Here is a 27,464-nt window from a genome sequence, read left to right on the forward strand (position 1 = left end):
CCAGCCCTGTAAGTCCGACAGTTCCCTCCCGGAAGGAGGGGGCTAAATGTCGGCATGCATGCGATATGTACATATATGTCCAGGGCAGTGCTAGGTTCTTCTGCCGCTCCCTCAGACTCCCGGACTTGCTCCAATGCTCAGGAATTGTGCCCACGTCTGAAAAAAAACATTCTACTCAGGTAGGATGGACCTACTGCCGCATCTAATGGCTTACTGTGATTGCTGGTCCTGTATATGCTGGAATTATGACACACAATACACTTTGTATGTAACATATTAAAGCTGGATAAGTGCTAATTATGCCCTCTTCGTGGACTGGCCACACTCTAAAATCAAGCATTTGGAAACCCCCCTCTAGAAATCCTGCGTTTGCCACTGAGAAGGGAAGCTGACCGGTGCTGAAGCGCCTGGTAGAAGTCCCAGACTGGCTGAGGCTGACAATCGACCGCTGTGTCTCCAAGGTACATGTGCTATCTAGGAAGAGCTGACCGCTACCTGTGATTACGGCAATTCATCAAGGCTCGCAAACGGCGAGTTTATGCAATTTATGATTTAAAAAACTCACGCTATCTGTAAGAGGGCTAGTTACTATGTGTTAGCCCCGGAAGCAGTAACCCAACGCTGTGTAGAAATCAGCTGGATGAACGACTCTGGAACAAGGCTCATCAATACAAAAACCCACAAGTTGCCGGACTCTCTGTAATAAGTGGTCTCTCCTTTAGGGGCCTGTTTATCAAATCATATTTGTAGGATATCCCTGGAAAACAAAAATTAAGTATCACCCAAATGTACCATGGGAGCCCCAGCATATATATCCATATCTGCCGCGTTCCCTCTGTTTCCGATAGCAGCCACAGGATCCATAGGTTTACATCTTTAGATGGCATTGGCCTATTGTCGCCTATGGGCTACACTCTGCAGACTTTTTTCCAGGAGTGGGGTCCTCAGGATCCCTCCCCTCTGCTGACTGCGCCATCCAATGTCGGGTCATGCGCAGAGAGTAAAGCCATCGTGGATGGGATCACTTTACTTGTACTGATCGCAGAGACGGGATCCTATTGAAGCCCCTGTCCCGGCGACTCAGTGACAATAAGGAATCCTTGTTATCGGGGGGGGACTGTCCGCATAATTTAATAAATATGCCCCTTATCCTGCCTGGGGCTGCTTTCATTCCTTGATGTGCAGGCACCAGATACACCCGTGTTTGTGTGGATGGGGAATATGGCTTTCCTGTCACTCCTCTGCGATGTTTGATGTTCTCTGGGGTGTGAGGACAGACACCGTGACACACTTGGCAAATGGACACAGACTGCTGCACTCTCCCTCGCCCCCATCGCTGACGTATCCTGAAATAACAACACCCCATTGCTCACTGCTGATATCTCATAGCCAAGTAGTAGCAAATGTCTGCTCATTCCTAGATGCCTGTCCACTTCCTTTCCCTTCCAAATCCAGATGCCAGAACTGAATTATTTAAAGTAAAAAATACAATCCATATCCATAATGGTATGTACTTACGGGCGCCGGTTACTAGTGCGCTTGTGGTAGGTGGGCCTCATTTCATCGCTCCCTATCGGTCATGTGTTAAGAGATGAAGGGGCCTACGCAGACTAGGGATGGCCATCGACCATCCATAATGAACAAACATCGATGGTTTACTACAGATGATCGATTGTTGCCATTGATGGCAGAGAGCCGATGGTTTTCTGCCATTGGTGGCAAAGTGGAACCTGTGGTTTTTTTTTTTTCTGTTCACAACACTATGGTTAGTCCCGCCCCCTGGTGGCCCACTCAGCCCCGCCTCCATTTTGAATTGGTCCGTGGAACGTTGAGCGGTGGCCATCCAGTGTTGCAAACCATTGATGGTTATTGTACCATTGATGGTTATCACTGATGGCACAAACGATGGTGACCATCGATGGGCACCCCAGCAATGGCCATTCCTACAGCAGACCCCTCACCATACAGCCACTTTCATAACTGTTGCCAGCGGCCTCAACCTATACTTGCGCCAGGCAACGCCATCTTTCCGACTACATCACCGGAAAAATGCTCAGAAGATACAGTGCCAGTGTCTTTTCACACAATTTTGTGTTTTCACACTGTAAACCACAAAGAAAGCAACAAAATTATTTAGACGACTAGTGCACTTAAGGCTAGTGATGGTCGATGTTTTGAACCCATCAGCAGAAAACCATCAATGGTGTAGCCATCGATGGGCTGAGTGCTGTGCATCTGTAGACCTCAGGGATCGGACCAGCGCCGTTAATGTTCATCAACATCGGGTCACCACCACCGATGATACAGCAATGGTGCCACACCATCGATGTCCAAAAACACTAGACTATCCCTACTTAAGTCTCAACAATTCCCAGTTAATTTTTTCATTTTCAGGTTATCAATTACTAAAATCTGAGGAGTATAGAATTCTTATTATGTAAAATATTTGAAAAAAAGTAATAGAATTGTAGAAAGAAAAGGGATTAAAATCTGTGGGCCTGATTCAGCAAGGATCAAAATCGCACGCACCCGGTCGAGTGTTACTTTCTGTGCATGCATGCGCGAAACAGCCACTGCGATCGGAACTGCGATCGCAGTGACTACGTAGACCCGCAGCAGAGTGATTGACAGGAAGTACCGGTTCGGGGTGGTCGTCGAAATGCAGGCGTGTCAGTACGTTTCAACGCCGTTACAGGGGCGTGCGTATTTAATCCCCTGCGACGCCAAGCGCAGCCTGAGCTCTAGATACTGACAGGAAGTCTAGCAGTTTGTGGGTGAGGTCTGACCTGCTGTAATTGTGCGTGAGGCTCCGATGGCACTCGATGGTACCGATGTTTTTGCAGACTTACAAGGTATTACGGATGTGAGTAAAGGGAAGTGGGCATCTTTATGTTGTGCTGCGGCAGTCATTTGCATAATTTCGCAGCAGAACTGCGTACGCTCTTGCTGCCGCGATCGCATCAGCGGTCCTTGCCGAATCAGGCCCTGTAACCGATGTTTAGTGACCTAGTATAGGGGCTACTGTGACCGCGCAGTAATGATGATAGCTATTATCAAGCCAAGCGTACGGTTAGTGGCTAAGTTACATGAACTAATATGACAGTAGTGAAACAAGAAGAGGTGGATACATTGTGCTCATGTGGTGTCTGTGGTAAGTGCACAGTAGGCCCACCTACAATAGGTATCCTTCATTTTCCTGTGAGAAGTAGAACCAGTGACTGATCCAGGAGGACATGTGTGTGTATGTGTGTATGTGTGTGTGTATGTGTGTGTGTGCGTGTATGCAGTCGGGATGCCGACGGTCTAAATGCTGACCGTCGGCATCCCGACTGTCTAATCCCAGCAAGGGTCTAATGACAGGCATCGAAATCCCGACGCCTGTCATTTTACCTACGCCGGGAGCCCAACGCCCGGCATCCCGACTTAAGCTAAGCTGGGCGCCGGGCGCCGGGCACAGACAGCCGCGGGGGGACTTAGGGTTAGGCACCCCTTCGGGAGGATTAGGGTTAGGCTAGGGGAAGGGGGGGTTAGGGTTAGGCACCCCCGGGAGGAGGTTAGGGTTAGGCACCCTCCGGGAGACTTAGGTTTAGGCTGCGGGGTAGAGGGGGTTAGGTTTAGGCACTTAGAAGGGGGTTAAGGTTAGGCACTTGGGGGAGGTTAGGGTTAGGGTAGGGAATTAGGTTAGTGGTACTTACCTAAATTAGCAGTCGGGATCTTCACTTCTGCCAGAATTCCGCTGTCAGGATTTGAACCATGCGGAATGAAACACATTTTTTTTTAAAAAGTGGGATCACTGAAGTGTATGATTTACTGTATTCATCTCTGTTCCTTCGTCTGCCTCTGTCAGGCCCCACTGTGCACTGGTTCTCTGTGTAGGGCCCAATGGTCAATTTGCGAGTCTCTATCGCTTCTCCGGTCAGTCAACGTCTTGGGAAACAGCACAGAGGAGAGGTGATATAAGGACCCCTATGGGCGCTGTGCGTATTCATATTTCCATAGGCAGCAAAATACATTTAAGATTGATGGGCCTGTAACGAGCATCACAAGGTCACTGTGCTCCTAGAGGGGAGCGACTCTTCTTAACCCAGCAAATAGGTCACCTGCATTAGGTCACCTCACACCTTCGCCTCAGAGTGTGAGAGATTTTATGTATCACACCAGAGGCCACAAGTGTGAGTGTGGGAACGCTGGCTGTACAGTTGTCACGAGTGGTCCTGTGTGATGTAGCGGGTGAGGGACTGGCATCTCTCTGACCTCCTAGCAGGGCTGAGGAGAAGTGTAACCAATGCGGGGCACAGTAGCGTTTGGGAGTCCAAAATTACATGATCTACTGCTTCAATGCAGCTGTCACTAAATACTAGAGATTTCCAATCCTTTCCTCAACTAACCCCGTACAGCCATAGTTCACAGCTACATACCCAAGGAAGCGACTGTGGGCCTGATTCAGCGAGGAACGCAGTTGCTGATACGCACGCAATCGGACGATTGTTGCAGTCTGCGCACGCGTATGCATCGCAGTGTTCGTGCGCGAACCGGCCACTGCGATCGGGACTGCGATCGCAGAGGATACGCAGACCCGTGGCAGAGTGATTGACAGGAAGTGCCGTTTCTGGGTGGAGACGGAGGGGTGGTCGGGCGAACGCAGGCGCGCCAGTGAGTTGGCATAACGTTGCACGGGCGTGCAGAAATTAGCCACTGCGCCGCCTGAGGCCTCATAGCGTGCGCTGAAGGAAACAATTCCTGAGTGAGGTCTGACCTGCCTTACCTGTGCGTATGGGTCCGATGTTACTCGATGTTACCGGTTATTTCGCTGTGTTGCCCAAGTATATGGATGTGAGTAAGGGGAAGTGGGAAGTGGACGTCCTTGTGTTAGGCTGCGAACGCAATTATTTACATATCACCGCTGATATTAGCAACTGGCTGCATTCATATAAAAATAGCGATCAGTAGGGAATCAGGACATGTATATCAGCCCAATAGGCCGTATTCTTACATTTTTTTTTATATACAGGGAAATCATGAAAACATGGCTTGGTCAGCATCGTTCCTGCAATGTGGAAAGCGGCGAACTTTGCTTTAGGTGGCAGAAATCCGGGGTGGCAGAGATATGACGTCCTGCTCATGCATCCTGGGTTTTGTGCATTATAACTCACAGATCAGGCACAGGACCTGATTCAGACCCGCTCACGAGCACATTGCGCTCGCAAGCGGGTCGATTGTGGGCCATTGCGCACATGCAGCGTGCGCACTGCGCGTGTGCGAGACCCGGAGCAAATGAGAAATCACTCGCTCCGAGGCTCGCTACAAGACGGGGCGGCTGTCGATGTTGATCGACAGCTCGCCCCGTTTTGTAGGCGGGGAGGGGGGATGACTGCACAAACGGAGGCGTTCCCGAAGGATGTCAGTAGTGAGCTCTATTAGAGCAGGAAGCTCACTGGGGCATGCGGTGGACCACAAGGGTCTCGTCGCAAGCCCGATGGTCACGATAATCGCGATCATCGCCAGGCCGCCTGCACAAGCTGTGTGAGTGGCCTGGAGGCGCGGATTTTTAATTTTTTTTAATCCGCCCTGATTCAGAGCGAGTGCTCGCAAAAAGCGAGCGCCTCTGAATCAGGACCATAGTGATAAGTGTAATCGTATTCCTGCTGCTGAATGTGACAATGGTTCAACAATTGAGACACAACATTTAGTGGCCTTTTTCTTTTTTTTTTTACAAGCAAAAACACCTGGATCAGCCAACTTTTGCCATTAATAAAATACAAACCTGCAGCTGTATATCACCTAATCATCCTCACTTTCAGCAACATGGAGGCCATTACATTTGGTCCATCGTGCGCTTCCTCCTGCAGTCACTGAGAGGTCACTGAGATTGGGAAGATAGGCAATGGTGAGGGAGCAGTAGCAGCATATGGGTCTATTTACTAAGCAGTGTTAGGAGACAGAGTGAAAAGTGATAAGGTGCCAGCCAATCAGCTCCTAACTGTCCTTTTTCAAACACAGCCTGTGAGATGACAGTTGGGAGCTGATTGGCTGGCACCTTATCACTTTCTTATCACTTTTCACTCTGTCTCCTAGCACTGCTTAGTAAATAGACCCCTAGATCAGTTATGTCCTCTGGAAACAGGGCCCTGATTCATTACAGATCGCTATGGCTAAAGCGCAAGCAGACGTCCGATTGTCGCGTACCGCCCATGCGTGTGGATCGCAGTGCGCTCACGGAGACTGCGCAGAGCTATAGCTGAGTGAGTGACAGGAAGTGAGCGTTTGAGGGTGTGACGGGTGGTGGGGGGGTGGTCGGAGAAACGCAGGCGTGTCTGACCGTTTGAATGCCATTGCATGGGCGTGCATAAATTAGCCGCTGCGATGGCCTACGCAGCCTGAGTACTCACTGTGTGCAACGAGGTTGGCGATTTCTAAGTAAGGTCCGGGCTGCTGTTATTCTGCGTGGGGGCCGATGGTACTCGATGTTACCGATGTTTGTGGAGGTGTGCAAGGTATTACGGATGTGAGATAGCGGTAGTGGGCGTCTCTATGCTGGCAGTGCGACGGCATTGCGATAGCATTCATTAGCATATTTTCACAGCATACCTGTGTGCGACTACGGAGCTGCGATCGCAAAAGCGATCTTTAATGAATCATGCCCACAGTCTGCAGGGGGACCGGCACCAGTGACTGAGTGGTCTAGTTACTAAGCAGTGTTAGGAGACAGAGTGAAAAGTGATAAGGTGCCAGCCAATCAGCTCCCAACTGTCATCTCACAGGCTGTGTTTGAAAAATGACAGTTGGGAGCTGATTGGCTGGTACCTTATCACTTTCTTATCACTTTTCACTCTGTCTCCTAACACTGCTTAGTAAATAGACCCCTGAGAGCGGGAGTGCAGAGTTGGTGTACAGGCAACGCTGAGGGACAAGGTAGTAATCTCTACGGGGCATAGTTATTATGACTTAATCCCAATAATAATTCATTCTTATCGTTGATTATCGCGGCAAGAAATTAAGTATCAGCTCAATTTAGTAAAACTCACATCTGGGGACAGGATCTCGCCAGTGGATCCTCAGGGTGTGGCTGCGAAACTGAGCATCCATAGCCCATAGGCTACAATGGCTGCTGCTTTCTGGAGTTTGCCCTTTTATCAGCCAGCATAGAAACCTATGGGGGCTGCTTTTGCGAATGAAAATGGGGCGAGATAAATAGATTATGGGGGAAAAGCCTCGGGACCTGACGGGAGTACATTAGGAACGGATTGAGCATATATTGTTCTCTGCTAATATATGCCTTATCCTGAGCTCTATTTATTCATCAATTGTGGCATTGGAATATGCAGAAACTGCGATCCCTCTCCGGTTGAACCACAGGAGATCCTGGTGCCCATCACGTCCTTTCTTGCATTGGACATGTACGTATACGCAGTAGGAGCCCGATTCAGATGTGGACACAATGCCGATATTTAGGCAGTTCAGCGATTATCAGCCGACTGTGCATGTGTCACGGGCGCACTGCGCACACGCCAAGATAACTTAGCGATGCCGGACGCAGTGAGGGTTTCTTTTCAAAGTGATTGACATTCTATCTCTCTCTCTCTCGGTTCGACCCTTTGACCCAGAGAGATGGAGTCTTATATTATTGTGGGAACCTGGCAGTGTGACCTCTGGAAGATAAATACATAGTGATTCTCAGGTCGGTGTGAATGGGTTATAGGCTGTACAGGGGCAAAAGGCAGAGTGTGTCAGTCTGCACCTCCCAGTCCCAATAGCCGGGCACCCAGCACTTGGATCGTACTCTTAGACAGGAGCCTGGGGGGGGGAGGGGGGGGTGCAGGGCAACGTGGGGACAGAATATTGATGATGTAACAACTCAGATAGCAGAATATTGAGGATCAAAAGCTACCAAACCCTCCACCCGCCAAAATATAATAAGACATGTAAATGGAACACTAGGTGGACTCGCGGATTCTTTTATACCCTCTAAACGAAAGTTTATATGTATTATAAAGTATAATATCTATCATCAGAGTATTATTAATCACTGCCAGTACACAGCACTGTGATCATTATCGTAAGTAATATACAGAGCAGTGTGACCACTATCAGTATATAGATACCCTGTATTATTATACAGAGCAGTGTGATCACTATAAGTATATAGATACCCAGTATTATTATACAGAGCAGTGTGATCAATATCAGTATATAGATACCCAGTATTATTATACAGAGCAGTGTGATCACTATCAGTATATAGATATAGATACCCAGTATTATTATACAGAGCAGTGTGATCACTATCAGTATATAGATACCTAGTATTATTATACAGAGCAGTGTGATCACTATCAGTATATAGATACTAGGGATGTGCAGGCTCGGATTTACTCGGATCTCAAAACGGCATTTTATTGGCCATCGCCTATCATGTGTTTTGGATAGCCAATATAATAAATCCAAACTTGCGGTAAAGTGGCGATAAGAACCGAGTAAATCCGAGTAAATCCGAGTTATACAGAGCAGTGTGATCACTATCAGTATATAGATACCCAGTATTATTATACAGAGCAGTGTGATCAATATCAGTATACACATACACAATATTACTATACAGTGCACTGAGGGCCTGATTCAGAGCCGCTCGTAAGCGGCCGCTCGTTCGCTCCGAGCGATGTTTGCCCAACTGCGCATGCGTACGGATCGTTATACGCATGCGCGAACCAGTCAGTGTGGTCGAAATTCATGTGCTCGCAAAATAGCAAATGCCTGATAATTTGAGTGACAGGAGGAGGCGTATGTGGGTGGTAACAGGGGAAGGTGCTTGAAAACGGGGAGTGGAGATCCGAACGCAGGCATGCTTAAGGGTCAAAACGGGCGTTTTATGGGTGTGCATAATTAATACAGCAGCATCACTTGACCACGTCACTGGGTTATTTTATAGCCAGAACTGCTCGCAAAATTGTGGTAGCAAACACCAACCCCAAGAATAGCGAGCAGTTCATACGCTGGTCGATGTACTCGATTAATCTAATAAATAGTGGACATGACGTAGGATGCGAGCTGCCAGGGGGCGTATTTTTTCAAAAAACGACCGCAAGTTTTGTTCGCTCGTTCAGACCTAGAGGCATGAACAGACCGCAAAGAGCGAACGGTTGATTTGAATAGTCACCCCTATTTTCTGGACGAGCGAGCGCTAATTGCATCCGGCTCTGAATCAGGCCCTACTGTGTAGATACAAATAATATTATTATTATTATACAGAGCAGTGTGATCAATATGAGGTTCTAGATACTCTTTGTCACTGACAGGGTTGGATTGTTACACTCTATACATTTAATTTGTTGTTTGTGTTTATATATAGCTATATAGTTACACAACTCGTAAACATCCTGGCTTTTTACTGTGTATCCCATTTGGCAATTACTCCATTCACTATCCACCGACACACTTGTCCATTGATGGCGACTAATTGGTATGGTAATGTTAGATGTGGAGTGTGCTGGCTTCAGGGGCTACAAAGAGATATGGACAAATAAAGATTCAGGTCCTGGTTGGTGGACAGTTGTGAGTGGGCAGGTAATGAGGGGCTTATGGGAGTGGGCTCAGTAGCATTGTGAGTGTACTGTGCTTGTGGTTGGAGGTGGAGCATCCGGGCAATGGGGCAGGTCTGAATGCTGTCTGGGGGTGTCTGTGGGATATGGTTACTGTGACTCTCTAGTCCATTCAGACTATACTCTAAACCTGGACTAAACAGACTGCTGCCAGAATGAGGAACATATATCTCACTAGAGAAGATAAAAAGGTAAATTCTGATCTAGGAGACTAAATCCCCTTTTGCATAGCCAATTCCCTCAGTCTACTTCTATATATTTAATTTTTTTTATCTCCTAAAAAAAGTTTTTTTTTCCACAATCTTTTACCATGCCTCCACTCATCTCCAACCACTTTCTTCCACCCTTCTGGTTCCCATAAAGTATGCATCGCATACACATAGAAACTTAGATTTTGCCTAACTGTATCTTTATTATTTTTCCATCCCTGACCTAAAATTGCCCCCCCCGCCCCCTCTCTTTCTTCTGTATTGGTAATATTCTTCTAATAACTCACCTTTTACATACACTCTCTCACCAGCTCATGAAGCCCGTGATAGAAAAGAGGAGACGGGACAGGATAAACCAGAGCCTGGACCATCTAAGGACACTTCTTCTGGAGGCTACCCATGATGAGGTTAGAATATACCTGACACTTCATACATTTACTATTTTCCAAATCTTGTCAACTTAAATGATTATTATTATTTTTTTGGATGAGGGGAATGGATTGTATAAATAAATGATAATTGTATAAATAAATAATAATAATATTAATAATTTAAAAAAATAATAATATTTGTATGTGTCTCTTGGAATTTGGATTCTGATTTTCTTAGTATGGGTGATGTTGAGCATCAAAGATAATTAATGTACGATGTTCTGTTGGATAGTTATTTCCACCATTGATAGTGTAGACTAGTAAAGAGTGTAGATGTACTGGTGTGTGAGACTTCAAAGCTTTAGCCAAGAGGCTTCTAGACAGGGGGTGAGACAGTCAAATAACAAAGGCATCACAGCCAAGGTACATCTCGTTTCCTGCTGAGATTAACAAGTCCATGACTGCCCATGAATTCATTACTGTAATGAGGGATAGCAGTAGGTAAATGTTACCGGTATCTGCAATGTGAGAATTATGGATCTTCCTCTAAATATATTGCTAGATTTTAATTTGCCATGTAATACATCACAAATGGTGATAAGATTGTTTGAGGCATAAACCCTGTATTTAAAGTTTTTTAATGTCAGGAGATGAGTACTATGTTTCTATGATGGTCTATTAAATGTCTTGGCTCAAGTTTTAAGGGATGGAATTATTGTAGTGGAAACTGTAACTGCACATCCTCAGATTTTCTTGTTATTGATTTCTATATTTCTACAAGAAGTTTGCACTTCTGCAGGAATGTGCTGAGATAGAGTTAACTGATTGTCTTCTGACTAAGAAAACATTTACCCTAGTGTATACATGTGGTAGGGAACCCCACTCTGGCACTGACTGATTTGAAGGAATAAATATTCTCTGTACAGTGCTGCATAATATGCTGCGCTATATAAATAATTATTTATAAATAATAATAAATAGAGTCCATGGGAGGGGGCATTAATTAAAACTGGGACACAGCAGAAATAGGGCAGACAGATTATTGATCATTTTGAATACTTCCGAAATGTTGCGACCCAAAAAAAGAATTAACATTCAAATGATTTTACCTCATTTACTGTTCACCTATTGTTAAGAATATTATTCACAAACACAATGATATAAACTATAAATTGCTAATCTGATTTTCTAAAATAATAAAAATAATCTATTGTATAACAAATAAATATAATAATATCTTAATTTATAATTAAAATTATAATAATATATGGGTAATGCCCTATTTTATAATAAAAATGTATAATAATATATGGGTAATGTTCTCCCCTGCTATAAATTTTTTAAATACTAGAAGTCATTGAAGGGCCATCCGAGGTGACTTCTAACAGCTGTTATAATAAACCGTAGGGGGAGCTCCATTACAAATAATACAAAAAGTAAAAAAAAAAAATTGTAGTGATGACATCAGAACTCATAGTCTACAAAACAATTTACAGTAACTTATTTCTATATGAAAAGTATTTGTGCTTTATAATATTAATAATAATACAAACTACTTAGACAATTAATAATAATAATCATAATAATAACAATAATACTATTATTTTATAGTAGTAAATATACTAAAGTTTTTTGTTAATGCATAATTTATTTAGCTTGTTCATATGTTTATATGTTTATTGGTGATTTTTTTTTTTTACATTGAGATTTAGTGTTTATTAGTGATTTTTTTACATTCTTATTTCTGTTTATTATGGGCACTTTATCTTCTTACATTATCTTTTTGTGTTTGATTTTTTTTTTACTAATGTCATGAATTATTTTTTTCTCTGCAGACATTAAAAAATCCCAAAACTGAAAAAGCTGATATACTGAAAAAGACAGTGCAGTTTTTGAAACTGTGTCATAATTCAGGTGAGAGATATCCAACATTATTTACACAATTCTAAATAAATAAATAAATAAATAAATGTATATTATATAAGATGGCGACTATGATGGCGACTATGTAGACATGTATGACAGCCCTTGCATTTTACAAATAAGGCAAAGTCTTTACAATGCCCTATTGAAAGTTGTTTATTTTAATTATATTAGTTATAAAATAGTGTGAGCAATGTTTTGACTTAATTGCCATCAAATATACAATGATATTCACAAAACTGTTATTCTTTCTTCCATGTAGGCCCAGAAGATGGCAAAACTACTATGTCAGGGTTCAAAGGTGGGTTTCAGGAAGGGATGAGTCAAGCCACCTGCTTCTTAAGCTCCACAGCCAGTATTTGTGGGAAGAAGAGAGACTATGTAGTAGAAAAACTATGTCAACACATGGAGGAGAGGAGTCCCAATAAGTGGAAGGAAACCATGTCAGATAATTCCTTCAGAGTTGACCAGAGACAACTCATAGAAAGCCCACCACAAATCTCACGGCTCCTAGAAGACACCCTGAAAGTATACCCTGAAAATCAACCCTGCCAACCATTTCTCCACTATCCCTCACCCTGCAGTTCATCTCAAACACCCTCTTTTGGACAGGTCCCACAGTCTCCTGCACACAAGGTTCAAGCCAACAGCTGCAGAAAGTCTGTCCAAAGAACTCTCTTTCCTCCTTCAGCCTCTATCTCCTCCCTTGTCCCAGGCTTTGTCTGGAGACCGTGGCCGTAGATTTTTATTTACTGACTTTTTAAAAAAAATTGTAAATAAGCATTGTAAATTTAAATTATTTTTTATCTTTGCTACCTATTCAAGTGCTTCCTATCTGTAACTTCTACTGTAAATTAAAGAAAAATAATTGATACATTTGTCTATCAAGTTAATATTCAAGAATGTTGTCTAGAATGAAAAACTATCTGTAAGATATGTTAGATAAAATAGATATAATTTAATTTTAAACATATTTTCCATAGGGGAAAAAAAACAACAAATGTACATTATGTTTTGTTTGGTTTTGATGCTCTCTCACCCGCTATAATATTGTGTTCAGTCTGTTTATCAGGAACTGCAGGTGTCACTGTTGCTACTGCTATTGATAAAGACATTTTGAAATTTAGTAGCTGACCAAAGAGTTTAATTCATAAATCAACAGACCACATAAGAGGAGTCTTAGCGGCAAAACACGAACTTTAACCAAACTATAATTGTTTCTATTTTTGTTGTGCTATACACAATATATTTGAATGAAAGCTCCACAAAAGCTTTTTTTTTACTGGTGTAAATAATGTATGGCAGATATCAGTTTGTTTGCTCGGTCCTATGATTGCCCAAGAGAGCCAAAAAATTGCAACTTATGAAGCAAAACACAAGTTATTATTTCAGAGATATCAAAAATACTGGCTAGTCTTTGGCATCCAGAGACCCATCAAAAACCCTGATCAATCCCAACTGGCCTTTCTGTGGTCTGCTTGGTCATTTTGGTTCCACGATTAATGCGATGATGATTGCAACCAAGTTTTCCCGACTTGATCGCTGAAACGAGAGTAATGGCGAATTTTGGGTTCAAGAAGACTATAGAATATTGAGTAGTTGTCAGCCTCTTACATAGAAAGTTAAGGGTAGATGTGTCAAGTTTTAGGAGGAAATGTATCAAGACTTGGAGAGAGATAAAGTGGACTTTCCCAAAACAACCAATCAGCTTCTAATGGTGCATACACACGGTCAGATATGTAAGATGAACGTTGATCGATGAACGATTGAACGATTTAATGATTTTTACCAACAATTTTACACACAATTTGAACGATTGAACGATTTCAGACTGTATTAAAATGAATGAAATCGACCAAATATGACTGCAAACACAACAGATGTCAGATATCGTTATCTGACAATCGGGAATGCGCATCGATCATCGTTGAAGGCTCACATGTCAGATTTTCTGTGAGATATGAACGATTGAACGATTTTTAAAATCGGACCGTGTGTATGCACCATTATTGTTAGTTATCTAGCGCAGTCTTTGAATTGTCAGAATCTGATTGGTTGATGTGGGCAATATCTCTCCAAGGCTTGATACAACTCACCTTTTAGAGAGGGATAAAGTGGAGAAATTGCCCAAATGCAGCCAATCAGTTTCTACTAACAGTCATTTATCTAGCACAGTATAATAGAATAATAATGATAATAATGTAATAGAATTATATTATAATCATGTCCAGTGGTCAGGTCATGTTGGGGGTGTAGTGTCCTATGTCTGTATACAGTGTAATAGATGTGTATTATGGTCATGTACAGTGGTCAGGTCATGTTCGGGTTGTAGTGTCCTCTGTGTGTATACAGTGTAATAGATGTGTATTATTATCATGTACAGTGGTCAGGTCATGTTGGGGGTGTAGTGTCCTATGTCTGTATACAGTGTAATAGATGTGTATTATGGTCATGTACGGTCAGGTCATGTTGGGGGTGTAGTGTCCTATGTCTGTATACAGTGTAATAGATGTGTATTATAATCATGTACAGTGGTCAGGACATGTTGGGGGTGTAGTGTCCTATGTCTGTATAGAGTGTAATAGATGTGCATTATGATCATGTACAGTGGTCAGGTCATGTTGGGGGTGTAGTGTCCTATGTCTGTATAGAGTGTAATAGATGTGTATTATAATCATGTACAGTGGTCAGGACATGTTGGGGATGTAGTGTCCTATGTCTGTATACAGTGTAATAGATGTGTATTATGATCATGTACAGTGGTCAGGTCATGTTGGGGGTGTAGTGTCCTATGTCTGTATAGAGTGTAATAGATGTGTATTATAATCATGTGCAGTGGTCAGGACATGTTGGGGATGTAGTGTCCTATGTCTGTATAGAGTGTAATAGATGTGTAGTATGATCATGTACAGTGATCAGGTCATGTTGGGGGTGTAGTGTCCTATGTGTGTATACAGTGTAATAGATGTGTATTATAATCATGTACGGTCAGGTCATGTTGGGGGTGTAGTGTCCTATGTCTGTATATAGAGTGTAATAGATGTGTAATATGATCATGTGCAGTGGTCAGGTCATGTTGGGGGTGTAGTGTTCTATGTCTGTATAGAGTGTAATAGATGTGTATTATAATCATGTGCAGTGGTCAGGTCATGTTGGGGGTGTAGTGTCCTATGTCTGTATAGAGTGTAATAGATGTGTAATATGATCATGTGCAGTGGTCAAGACATGTTGGGGGTGTAGTGTTATATGTCTGTATACAGTGTAATAGATGTGTAATATGATCATGTACAGTGGTCAGGACATGTTGGTGGTGTAGTGTCCTATGTCTGTATACAGTGTAATAGATGTGTACTATGATCATGTACAGTGGTCAGGGCATGTTGGGGTGTAGTATCCCCTATATCTGTATAGAGTGTAATAGATGTGTATTATGGTCATGTACAGCGGTCAGGTCATGTTGGGGGTGTAGTGTCCTATGTCTGTATACAGTGTAATAGATGTGTATTATGATCATGTACAGTGGTCAGGACATGTTGGGGGTGTAGTGTCCTATGTCTGTATACAGTGTAATAGATGTGTACTATGATCATTTACAGTGGTCAGGACATGTTGGGGGTGTAGTGTTCTATGTCTGTATACAGTGTAATAGATGTGTATTATGGTCATGTACAGTGGTCAGGTCATGTTGGGGTGTAGTGTTCTATGTCTGTATACAGTGTAATAGATGTGTATTATGATCATGTACAGTAGTCAGGTCATGTTGGGGGTGTAGTGTCCTATGTCTGTATACAGTGTAATAGATGTGTATTATGGTCATGTACAGTGGTCAGGTCATGTTGGGGTGTAGTGTGCTATGTCTGTATACAGTGTAATAGATGTGTATTATGATCATGTACAGTAGTCAGGTCATGTTGGGGGTGTAGTGTCCTATGTCTGTATACAGTGTAATAGATGTGTATTATGATCATGTACAGTGGTCAGGACATGTTGGGGATGTAGTGTCCTATGTCTGTATAGTGTGTAATAGATATGTATTATGGTCATGTACAGTGATCAGGTCATATTGGGGGTGTAGTGTCCTATGTCTGTATAGAGTGTAATAGATGTGTATTATGATCATGTACAGTGGTCAGGACATGTTGGGGGTGTAGTGTCCTATGTCTGTATACAGTGTAATAGATGTGTATTATGATCATGTACAGTGGTCAGGTCATGTTGCGGGTGTAGTATCCCCTATGTCTGTATAGTGTGTAATAGATGTGTATTTTGATCATGTAGAAAAAGGGGGGGGTTTCATCCCCTATTGTTCCTTAGCACACTGAATTATACTTGCAACAATATATGAAGACTATATGGTAATAGAACTTCAGAGATATTAGTTGCATGCATTTGCAAATCCATGGGAAGCCGCTAGGCCATGTCACGGCTTCTCTGTCACTAATAGTCCCTAACACTAAGGGGTTCACATCTGGGGCGCAGGGTACCCCAAAAAATGTACAGCCCAGGACCCCCCCAGGGCATCGCATGAAAAATGGAAAAAGAGTGACAGTGCAGTGTAAAGTATAGATGTGTGCGAGTAGTTAATAAGTGTTGAAAAAGGGGTTAAAATATATGTGAATAAAAAACAAACATAAAAGGTGATGTTAAAAGTAACTATGTGTATTAAGTGGTGATGCCCTGAGGAGGCCCAGCCAGAGCAGCCTCAGGGGCCCTACGCCCAAATGCTCACCCCAAATGTAATATATACCAATTATAAGGCCTCATGATAAAGGCACATACATAAATGCATCCACATTGAGAGCCAGCTTACCTGGGAGTCACCCCTGGGAACTCCAACTAGCACTACTAGAACCAGCATGCCCTCCTAATGCTGGCTCATTCATGCAACTCATGATAACAAACAAAAAATTGCAGCTGCTCAATCAATCTACATGTACTTTTTAGGTACATGCACCTGAAAAGTACTGCCAGATTGATTGAGCAGCTGCCATTTTTTGTTTGTGTTATGATCATGTAGAGTGGTCAGAGCATGTTGGGAGTATAGTGTCCCCTATGTCTGTATAGTGTGTAATAGATGTGTTTTTTGATCATGTACAGTGGTCAGATCATGTTGGGAGTATAGTGTCCCCTATGTCTGTATAGTGTGTAATAGATGTGTATTATGATCATGTACAGTGGTCAGATCATGTTGGGAGAATAGTGTCCCCTATGTCTGTATAGTGTGTAATAGATGTGTATTATGATCATGTACAGTGGTCAGATCATGTTGGGAGAATAGTGTCCCCTATGTCTGTATAGTGTGTAATAGATGTGTATTATGATCATGTACAGTGGTCAGATCATGTTGGGAGAATAGTGTCCCCTATGTCTGTATAGTGTGTAATAGATGTGTATTATGATCATGTACAGTGGTCAGATCATGTTGGGAGAATAGTGTCCCCTATGTCTGTATAGTGTGTAATAGATGTGTATTATGATCATGTTGAGTGGTCAGATCATGTTGGGGGTGTAGTGTAATGCTGGGTACACACTGGCCTACATATCGGCCGTTCAATTGAATGGCCGATATATCATGGGCGCGTTGTCAGGTATGTACCAGCGATATGTCTGTGAATTACGTCAGTGCTGCTGTGCAGCAGAGCCGATTTATCTGCAGATATATCGGCACATCGTGCTGTGTGTATGGGTGGTCAGCCGACCACCTGTACACTTGCTGCAGACAACGCTGGCGACTGACCTCACAGCTGGGCAGGCACATGTAACAGTTGTGACGTCAGGCACGACACATCGGTCCGACGATTGGTAAGTGAGTATGCACTTACCAATCGTCAGATAGGACAGCGGAAACGTCGTCCTAGTGTGTACCCATCTTAAGGCACAAATTGTGAATTGTTTTTGGAGAACAAGCAATACTTGGTTGGCACAAGTCACACGGAGAGTTAGTTGGGAGTATCTCCTTTATTTTCCATTAGATGGCTATTGAATCACAATCACTGCTGTCGGGAAGAACAGTTTCTGATCTTAGTTCAGCTGCGGCCGCTTGGAACACATGTGATGCGAGCAGTGGTGGCCTAATTGTTCAATATGGACAGTGGACCTGCGCCGTGGGTCTCTTTGGACCATAACAATAGTCAGTAGTCAGGGAACTGTCAGACCATGTGTACAGAAACGCCTATGCACACTGACAGTCTACTCTTATTGCTCACATTTGGTCCGTTGCAGGAGTCAGGAGAAGCCGCCGCTTCATGTGATGCCCCTGATATCTAGTAGGTTACGCTGCTATATGGTGCATCATACATAGCATTATCCTGTGCAGCAGAAGCAGCAGCTTCCTTATATGCAGGCATGTGCCTATATTGTATCAGAAGGAAACCCGGGAGTGAACCAGACATGTCAGAAAATGTTCCGTTTTATTTTAAGCATCTCGGGCCCATGTGTAACACAGGCTCTAATAATTCTTTCTTTCTGGGGCTCCTGATGCCCAATAGTAACCACATCATTGGTACTTTGTAGCTACGTCTGTATGTCCTTGTCTGTTTATATGGTGAGATGATCACAGTGAAGTTCCTCTCATACGGAACTGTAATGATGATGCACCTACTGGGCTGTATAAAGTCGTGATACATAAAGGAATGTAACCCCCTGAACCACCTCAATTTGTGCCGGTTACAAGGTCACCGGGATTTCACATTGCGGGAACAAAAGTCGACAGAAGGTTTCCCAGGACTTTTTATGGGATAATTTGAGAGTGTGTCAGAAGAGGGGAGGGGAACAAATGGTAGGAGATTGGGATTGTATGTCCTTATCGCCTCTCCATTCTCCTAACACCTCCCCATACATCCTCTAAGTGTGACAGCAGCAGAAGGAGAGTTTGGCCTCTGTGGGTGACATCAAAGGGCAGCAGGTTCCAGTGGCTGAGATCAGATCTGTGATACTACTGAGCTCATCCTCAGATCTGTGATACTACTGAGCTCATCGTCAGATCTGTGATACTACTGAGCTCATCATCAGGCCTGTGATACTACTGAGCTCATCATCAGACCTGTGATACTACTGAGCTCATCATCAGATCTGTGATACTACTGAGCTCATCATCAGATCTGTGATACTACTGAGCTCATCATCAGGTCTGTGATACTACTGAGCTCTTCATCAGACCTGTGATACTACTGAGCTCATCATCAGGTCTGTGATACTACTGAGCTCATCATCAGGTCTGTGATGCTACTGAGCTCATCATTAGACCTGTGATGCTACTGAGCTCGTCATCAGATCTGTGATGCTACTGAGCTCATCCTCAGATCTGTGATGCTACTGAGCTCATCATCTGATCTGTGATGCTACTGAGCTCATCATCAGATCTGTGATACTACTGAGCTCATCAACTGATCTGTGATACTACTGAGCTCATCATCAGATCTGTGATACTACTGAGCTCATCATCAGGTCTGTGATACTACTGAGCTTATCATCAGATCTGTGATACTACTGAGCTCATCATCAGATCTGTGATACTACTGAGCTCATCATCAGATCTGTGATACTACTGAGCTCATCGTCAGATATGTGATGCTGGATTTATCATCCGATCTTTTAGTGGAACATCTCTCTGCTTCTCTGCTATCTCTTCCTGGATGTCCCAGCAATTTCTCAAACTTAATATGTCTAAGACTGAGCTGATCATCTTCCCACCCTCCCACATAACATCATGTCCCACTATTTCTTTATCAATAGATGGCATAACTATCTCATCTAGTCCCAAAGTGCGTTGTCTTGGAGTCACCCTGGACTCTTCCCTCTCCTTCAAACCACATATTCAGAACCTCTCACAGTCCTGTCGTTTCCATCTCAAGAATATTTCCAAGATCAGACCCTTTCTCACCCAGGATGCCACTAAAACCCTCATACATTCACTGGTCATCTCCAGATTGGACTACTGTAACCTCCTCCTATCTGGCCTCCTGAAATCCCATCTCTCTCCTCTCCAGTCTGTGCTCAACGCTGCTTCTTGGCTAATCTTCCTCTCCAAACGCTCTACATCTGCCTCCCCTCTCTTACAAGCCCTCCACTGGCTCCCCTTCCCTTTCAGAACCCAATTTAAGGATCTCACACTAACCTACAAAGCTCTCACCCATTCCTCTCCCATTTACATCTCTGATCTCCTCTCCCTTCACTCTCCTCTCCGCTCTCTTCATTCACTTAATACATGCCGCCTTTCATGCCAACTGATTAATTCCTCCCACTCCCGCCTCCAAGATTTTGCCCGTGCTGCTCCCCACCTTTGGAACTCCCTCCCTCTCGGCATCCTTTGTCTGTATACAGTGTAATAGATGTGTATTATGGTCATGTACAGTGGTCAGGTCATGTTGGGGGTGTAGTGCCGGGATGTAGTCTGGAAGCCGATGGTCTAAATGCCGACCGCCGGCTTCCAGACTTTCTAATCCCGGCATGGTACTAATGACAGGCGTCAAAAACTCAATGCCTGTCATTAACCATACGCCAGAAGACAGACGCTCGGCATACCAAACGAAGGTAAGCCAGGCGCGGACAGCCGCCGGGGGGGAGGGTAAGGTTTAGGGCTCCCGGCGTGACTTAGGGTTAGGCACCCCCCCCGGGAGGATTAGGTTTAGGCTAGGAGAAGGGGGGGTTAGGGTTAGACACCCCCTCGTGAGGGTTAGGTTTAGGCTAGGGAAAGGGGGATTAGGTTTAGGCACTTAGAGGGGGGATTAGGGTTAGGCACTTGGGGGGAGGTTAGGGTTAGGCACCCCTAAGGGAGGGTTAGGGTTAGGGGGGGAATTAGGTTAGCGATACTTACCTTAGGGACGATCGGGATCTTCACCCTTGTTGGGCTCCCGCTATTGGGCTTCGAACCACTGGCCACTTGCTGCAGACGACGCTGGCGACTGACAACACAACTGGGCAGGCACATGTAACAGTTGTGATGTCAGGCACGACACATCTGTCCGACGATTGGTAAGTGAGTGAGTCCTAGTGTGACCCTCTCTACGATCTTTCAAACGAGCTCTTAAGACCCACTACTTCATTAAAGCCTTCCAGCTCTCATCCTAACTTGCTGCTACATCTTCCTTTCTCCGAGCCTACCCCATCTGTGTCACTCCTGTTTGTCTTCCCCTCCCTTAAAGAATGTAAGCTCTTTTGAGCAGGGCCCTCTACCCTCTTGTGCTTCTCCCTACTGTAATTTAATTTATCTCTTACTCCCCACTAGGGCAACTAACACTTGGCTGCTTATGTGGGCGTAAAGGTCGCTAATATAGCAATGTTTATTATACATGTCTATGTCCTGCTTTGTATTGTATTGTAAGTCCCTGGTTACTTATTTGTTCATGTACTATGTAAGGCGCTGCGGAACACTTGTGTCGCCATATAAATAAATTATAATAATAATAATAACATTTCCTGGGGTACTTATCCAGAGGGGAATCGGTATGTAATGCCCGAGGCTGTTTAAATACCGACAGCGGCAGCCTGGCGGGTCGAAATCCCAACAGCTGAAGGTAAGTACCCTAACCTACACTTCTCTCCCCCCTAAATCTAACCCTCCCTTAGGGGTGCCTAGCCCTAACCACCCTCCCTAGTGCCTAACCCTAACTTCCCTCCGTTAGTGCCTAAACCTAAACCCCCCTCCCCGATCCCTAAACCTAACCCCCGTGGCTAGACGCTAAGGCACCCGGCATACCTTCGTTCGGTATGCCGGGTATTGGGATTCCGTATGGGGCTAATGATAGGCATCAGGATTTCGACGCCTATCTTTAGTCCCATGTTGGGAAGTAAGTGTTGGGACATCGGCGGGTGGGATAGCGCCCACCGGTATCCTGACTGCATCCCATCCAGGGGGATGTATGTATTTGTGCATGTAGTCATCCGCCTTTTACTTGCAAGATCAGATTTGCCCAGTTGAAATATTTTCTAGTACCTGAAAAGTCAGACAATGTGTTCATTGACTCTGCTTTGGGTTCGTGACTAGTGGATCACCTGTTGCCGGCTCTTTGGTAAAGGTAAATGCCCTTATCTCTGTGCGCTACTCTCCCAGTAAGACATTCAAAATGGAGACAAATGAGCACTCTAAAATCATTGCAAAGGCATTGGAACTCGGTGCTATACACTGTACAAAATGTATAGAAAGGGAAGACTTATAGAACTTCAGCCAGGCTACTTATACCAGCTACCCCAAAGCTTAGTTGCAGGACAAGAAGGGCCCTTATTGAAAAAGCCACTGCAAAGCCAGCTGTGACATCGAAATATCTAGAGAAGTCAAAGTCTGTCATGGAAGATAATGTACAAGGGTCAACATTATATAATGAATTCCACAAGAAGGGCCTTTATGGGAGGGTCTCAAGGAAGATGTCCTATAAAGGGGCCTATTTATCAAATAACATTTGAGGGATACCCACAGATATTAAGTGCTATGGAGATATCTGCTGTGGTCCCTCCATTCTTGACAGAGGCCGCAGCCCCCCATTCTAGAGCTTGGCCCCGATAGGATAACTCCATCTCCAAATGGCATTAACCTATAGTAGCCTAAGGGCTACTAACTCACACTGGGGACCTGAACCAGCTATGCCCCCTCATTCAGTACTTACACCGGGGACCCGAACCAGCTATGCCCCCTCATTCAGTACTTACTCATGGTGTGTGCGTTGCAGTATGGTTACACTTCCCCTAAACTCCTGGACTAATAGAGAGGCACCGGCCCAGGTAATCTGTACCCGCTCCACCCCATCTCAGCCACCTTCCTGCAACCCCCTACCAAATAGCCTAGGCTAGGAAGGAAGCTTTGCCTTTCAGTAGGACTTATCCAAAACAAATTTTGGCTATAAATATGTGTTTTGGTTTTGGATTTGGATTCATCTTCGTGTTTTGGTTTTGGATCTGGTTTATTTAAAAGAATTTATAAAAAGTTTTAAAAAAACAGCCAAAATCATGTAATTTACATAAACCAAAACCTCGAAATTCAGATTTAAATTCCAAATCCCGAACTACAAAAAGATCCCGATCTCCTCAAAAGATCAGAACCGCAACACGGCTTTACCTGGATTCACGAAATTCGGGTGGATTCGGATTTCTGGAAAACCGAACTGCACATCTCTAATGTACAGTATATATATATATATATATATATATATATATATATGGGATTTAAGTCTAATGATAGGTGTCTAAATCCCGACGCCTGGCATACCGAATGCAGTTAAGCTGGGCATTGTGAGGTGATGGTCGTGGCGGGGGGGTTAGGTTTAGGGACTGCCAGGGGGTCTTAGGGTCAGGCCCCCCCCGGGAGGGTTAGGGCCAGGCATGGGGAAGGGGGGTTAGCATCAGGCACCAACAGAGGGAGGTTAGGGTTAGGCATCCCCCCGGGAACTTAGGTTTAGGCTGCGGGGAAGGGGGGGTTAGGTTTAGGCACTTAGAGTGGGGATCAGGGTTAGGCACTTGGGGGGGAGGTTAGAGTTAGTCACCCCTAAGGGAGGGTTAGGGGGTAGAATTAGGTTAGCGATACTTACCGTAAGGACGATCAGGATTTTCACCCTTGCCGGGCTGCCGCTGTCAGGATTTGAAGCGCCGGCCCTGCATCTAGCGGTAATACCTACTACACCCACACGCAACGCAGTTGCTAATATCAGCGGTGATATGCAAATAATTGCATTCGCATTGTGATCGCAGCCTGACATAAGGACGCCCACTCCCCCTTACACACATCCGTATACTTTATGAACATAGCGAAATAATCGGTAACATGGAGTAACATCGGACCCAGACGCACAGGTAAGGTAGGTCAGACCTCACTCAGGAACTGCTAACTTCAGAGCACGCTATGAGGCCTCAGGCTGCGAATGGTATCGCAGTGGCTAATTTATCCACGCCTCTGCAACGGCGTTGAAACACTCTGGCACGCCTGCGTTCGCCTGACCACCACCCACGAATGGCACTTCCTGTCAATCACTCTGCGATGGGTCTTCGTAGCTGCTGTGATCGCAGTGGACGGTTCGCGCACTGAGATGCATGCACACGATCAATACGCAACAATCGGCCGATTTCGTGCATATTAGCAACTGCCATCCTTGATAAATCAGGCCCAAAGCCCTATCCCAAATGGATACATAGGAACATAGACTCTTAGAAGCATATAAACGTCAGCCGACCAGTATACTCAACCCAATCCTCTTTTTAATGGAACATTCTCTAGTCAGACCAGAATTTAGGGTCTCATTCAGACCCGCTTGCGAGCGCTAAGCGCTCGCAAGCGGGTCGATGTTTCCCAAATGTGCATGCGCACGACGGAGGCTGCTCCGTCGTGCGTATGCTCGAGAACCGCCGAGCAACGGGGAAACCGTTGCTCAGGGTCTCGCACCAAAGGGGGCGTGCTGTCGATGGTGATTGACAGCACGCCCCCTTTGGTGGGCATGCCGGGGGCGGGGCTGCCCAGACAGAGGCGTTCCCATGGGTCTGGGTCCGGCCCCACTGACATCACTAGTGATGTCAGTGGGAGTGTTTTGGGCTCTGATAGAGCCAAAAGCACTCCGGGCTTGCGGCAGACGAGACCCTACCACAAGGGTCTCGTCGCAAGCCCAATGGTCGCGATGGTCTTGACCATCACGACCATCTTTTTGGCCGCTCGCATAAGCTGTGGGTGGTCACTCACAGCTATACGAGCGTCCCGGAGGCCGCTCCAATTTGAGCTAGGACGGCCCTGATTCAGAGCGAGCGCTCTGGTCAGAGCGTCCGGCTCTGAATCAGGCCCTTACTACAATCATGATCAACTCTCTTTCTATCTGCTGGAGGTTTATTTTGGACATGAAACAGCACTAATGTCCGAGAACACGAACATTTAAAAATATCCATGTTCTAGACTATTGGGAAGAAAGAAACCAAGTTTTCTGAAGGATCTGAAATCCGTAAATAATGTATAAAAAAATCTAAACTATATATACTCGTATATTTATTTTGTTGCTTAGGCGCGAGCAAGGCGGTGTACCGTGACCAATGGCAATATTTTATCAATTCTAAAGCATTCCTCGAGAACATGAAATCTTCACCGTCAAACGACAGAACTCCCTGCATCCAGGAGATGAAGAGCTAAGTGTTTGCCACAGGGTTGTGTGAAATTAACGAGGAACTTCTAATGATGGAGGTGGCATCACCTCTTTATTGTGCTGTGACTATTAGAGAGAAGTGTGTTCCTGGGAAAGACACACTTCTGGCTTCACAAGTGCACGTCTGGTGCTTCCTGACACCTCCAATGAGACTTTGATGTCTCCAGGTCCTCCAGAGATCTGCCTGCCCTCCATTCTCCTACAAATCCACCACTGGGTCAGGGTAGGGGGTTATATAAGTGGCTGCCTCAGGAACTTTGTCTGACTAAATGGCTCCTTACCAATGTATTTCAGTGGGCAATAGGACATCTATTTTTGACATGTTGAACAGGTCTTAATTATGCACATGACATCCACACTGCGTGCAACGTCCAGCCAGAATGTGGCCCAACGAAGAAAGCCATTAAGTCAGGAAGACTTCTGTGTCTGGGATGTTTGGGGAAAACACGAGATCAAAAGAAAGAAAAGAATAGGGCATCACAAAAGAGACAAAGACCAGGCAGCAGGTCACATTATACACTTATAATCATGCACTGCTTGGAACAGGCCATTGCAATGTAAATAAGAGACATCCGTGTGTACCTGGAAGGGAGAGGTGGCTTTGTGACAAAGGTTCAAGCATTGAATTGAGATACTCATTCACTGTGTATTATACGTCTACATAATATCTGGAAATTGGCATTACCTGGAGATCCGCAAGTGGATAGATAGATAGATAGATAGATAGATAGATAGATAGATAGATAGATAGATAGATAGATAGATTAATAGATAGATGACAAATAGAAAGATATGAGATAGATAGGAAGATAGAGAGAGAGAGAGAGAGAGAGAGAGAGAGAGAGATACAGTATGAGATAGATAGATAGATAGATAGATAGATGGATAGATGGATATGAGATAGATAGATAGATATGAGATAGATAGATAGATTGATATATATGAGATAGATAGATAGGTATAAGATAGATAGATAGATATAAGATAGATAGATAGATAGATAGATAGATAGATAGATAGATAGATAGATAGATAGATAGGAAGAAAGAGAGAAAGAGAGAGAGAGATTGATAGATACAGTATGAGATAGATAGATAGATAGATAGATAGATAGATATGAGATAGATAGAGAGATTGATAGATACAGTATGAGATAGCTAGATAGATAGATAGATAGATAGATAGTTAGATATGAGATAGATAGGAAGAGAGAGAGAGATAGATACAGTATGAGATAGCTAGATAGATATTTAGATAGATATGAGATAAATTGATAGCTAGATAGATAGATATGAGATAGATAGATATGAGATAGATAGATAAATAGATAGATAGATATGAGATAGATATGAGAGATAGATAGATAGAAGGTAGATATAAGATAGATAGATAGATAGAAATATATGTGATAGATAGAGATAGATAAATAGATAGATATGAGAGATAGATATGAGAGATAGATAGAAGGTAGATCAGTGGTCGAAGTGGGGCGGTATACGGCGGTATGACATACCGCCACTTCCCGGCCCACTTCATTTTAGAGAATGCACCAGTGCTGGGATCCAGTATGGGATCCCAGCACTGAAACAGTGGCAGCAATGTGTAGAGATGTGTCCCGCAGGGGACACATCTCAATCGCGGTAGCGGAGGCGTTGACATGCAGCCGGGACAAAGTACCTGGTCCCGGCTGCACTGTAAGCACCACGCACTGTGCGGCTGCCAGCCAATCATGAGGCTCGCAGCCGCCAGCCAATCGCGGGACTCGCGGCCGCCAGCCAATCGCAAGGCTCGCAGCCGCCAGCCAATGAGAAGCTGCCAAATGGCAGCTTCTCATTGGCTCATAGCGGCGCCAGGTAAACTGCAGTGAAGAAGACCAGAGGATCCCGGTGGCTCCACTCCAGCAGCGCAGGTAAGAGGGAATTAGAGTGAGGGGAGGGTGTGAGAGAGGGACTAGAGAGAGGGGCAGACAGAGGGAGGCAGGCTAACTATTGTAGGGGGTGAAAAAGAAAGGGAATAAGTAAAAGCAAGGTGTGAGAGAGGGGAGCAGGCAGGGAGAAGGGTGAAGGGGGTGTGTGGGGGGGGGGGGTAGAATTACAATGGGGTGATATGGAATTCAATCTCCATACCCCCACCTCTAAATTACCACTTCGAGCACTGAGGTAGATATAAGATAGATAGATAGATAGATAGATAGAAAGACAGAGCTAGATAGATAGATAGATAGATAGATAGATAGATAGATAGATAGATAGATAG

At 44.4% G+C, this 27,464-nt stretch overlaps 1 protein-coding gene across 1 annotated transcript in view; it reads left to right on the plus strand.

Moving 5' to 3' along the window:
• LOC148506864 (transcription factor HES-2-like) overlaps window positions 1-12,845 on the plus strand; it is a 98,362-nt gene extending 85,517 nt beyond the window's left edge. The window contains exons 2-4 of the mRNA XM_088446018.1: window positions 10,117-10,212; window positions 12,012-12,090; window positions 12,362-12,845. Of these exons, the coding sequence (XP_088302144.1) occupies window positions 10,117-10,212; window positions 12,012-12,090; window positions 12,362-12,840 (654 nt within the window). The 3' untranslated portion in view covers window positions 12,841-12,845. The remainder of the gene's footprint in view (window positions 1-10,116; window positions 10,213-12,011; window positions 12,091-12,361) is intronic.
• Window positions 12,846-27,464: the final 14,619 nt, after the last annotated feature.

This window comes from Taudactylus pleione, unplaced genomic scaffold (assembly GCF_031769625.1).
Source record: "Taudactylus pleione unplaced genomic scaffold, aTauple2 ptg000393l, whole genome shotgun sequence".
Classification (NCBI taxonomy): Eukaryota; Metazoa; Chordata; class Amphibia; order Anura; family Myobatrachidae; genus Taudactylus; species Taudactylus pleione.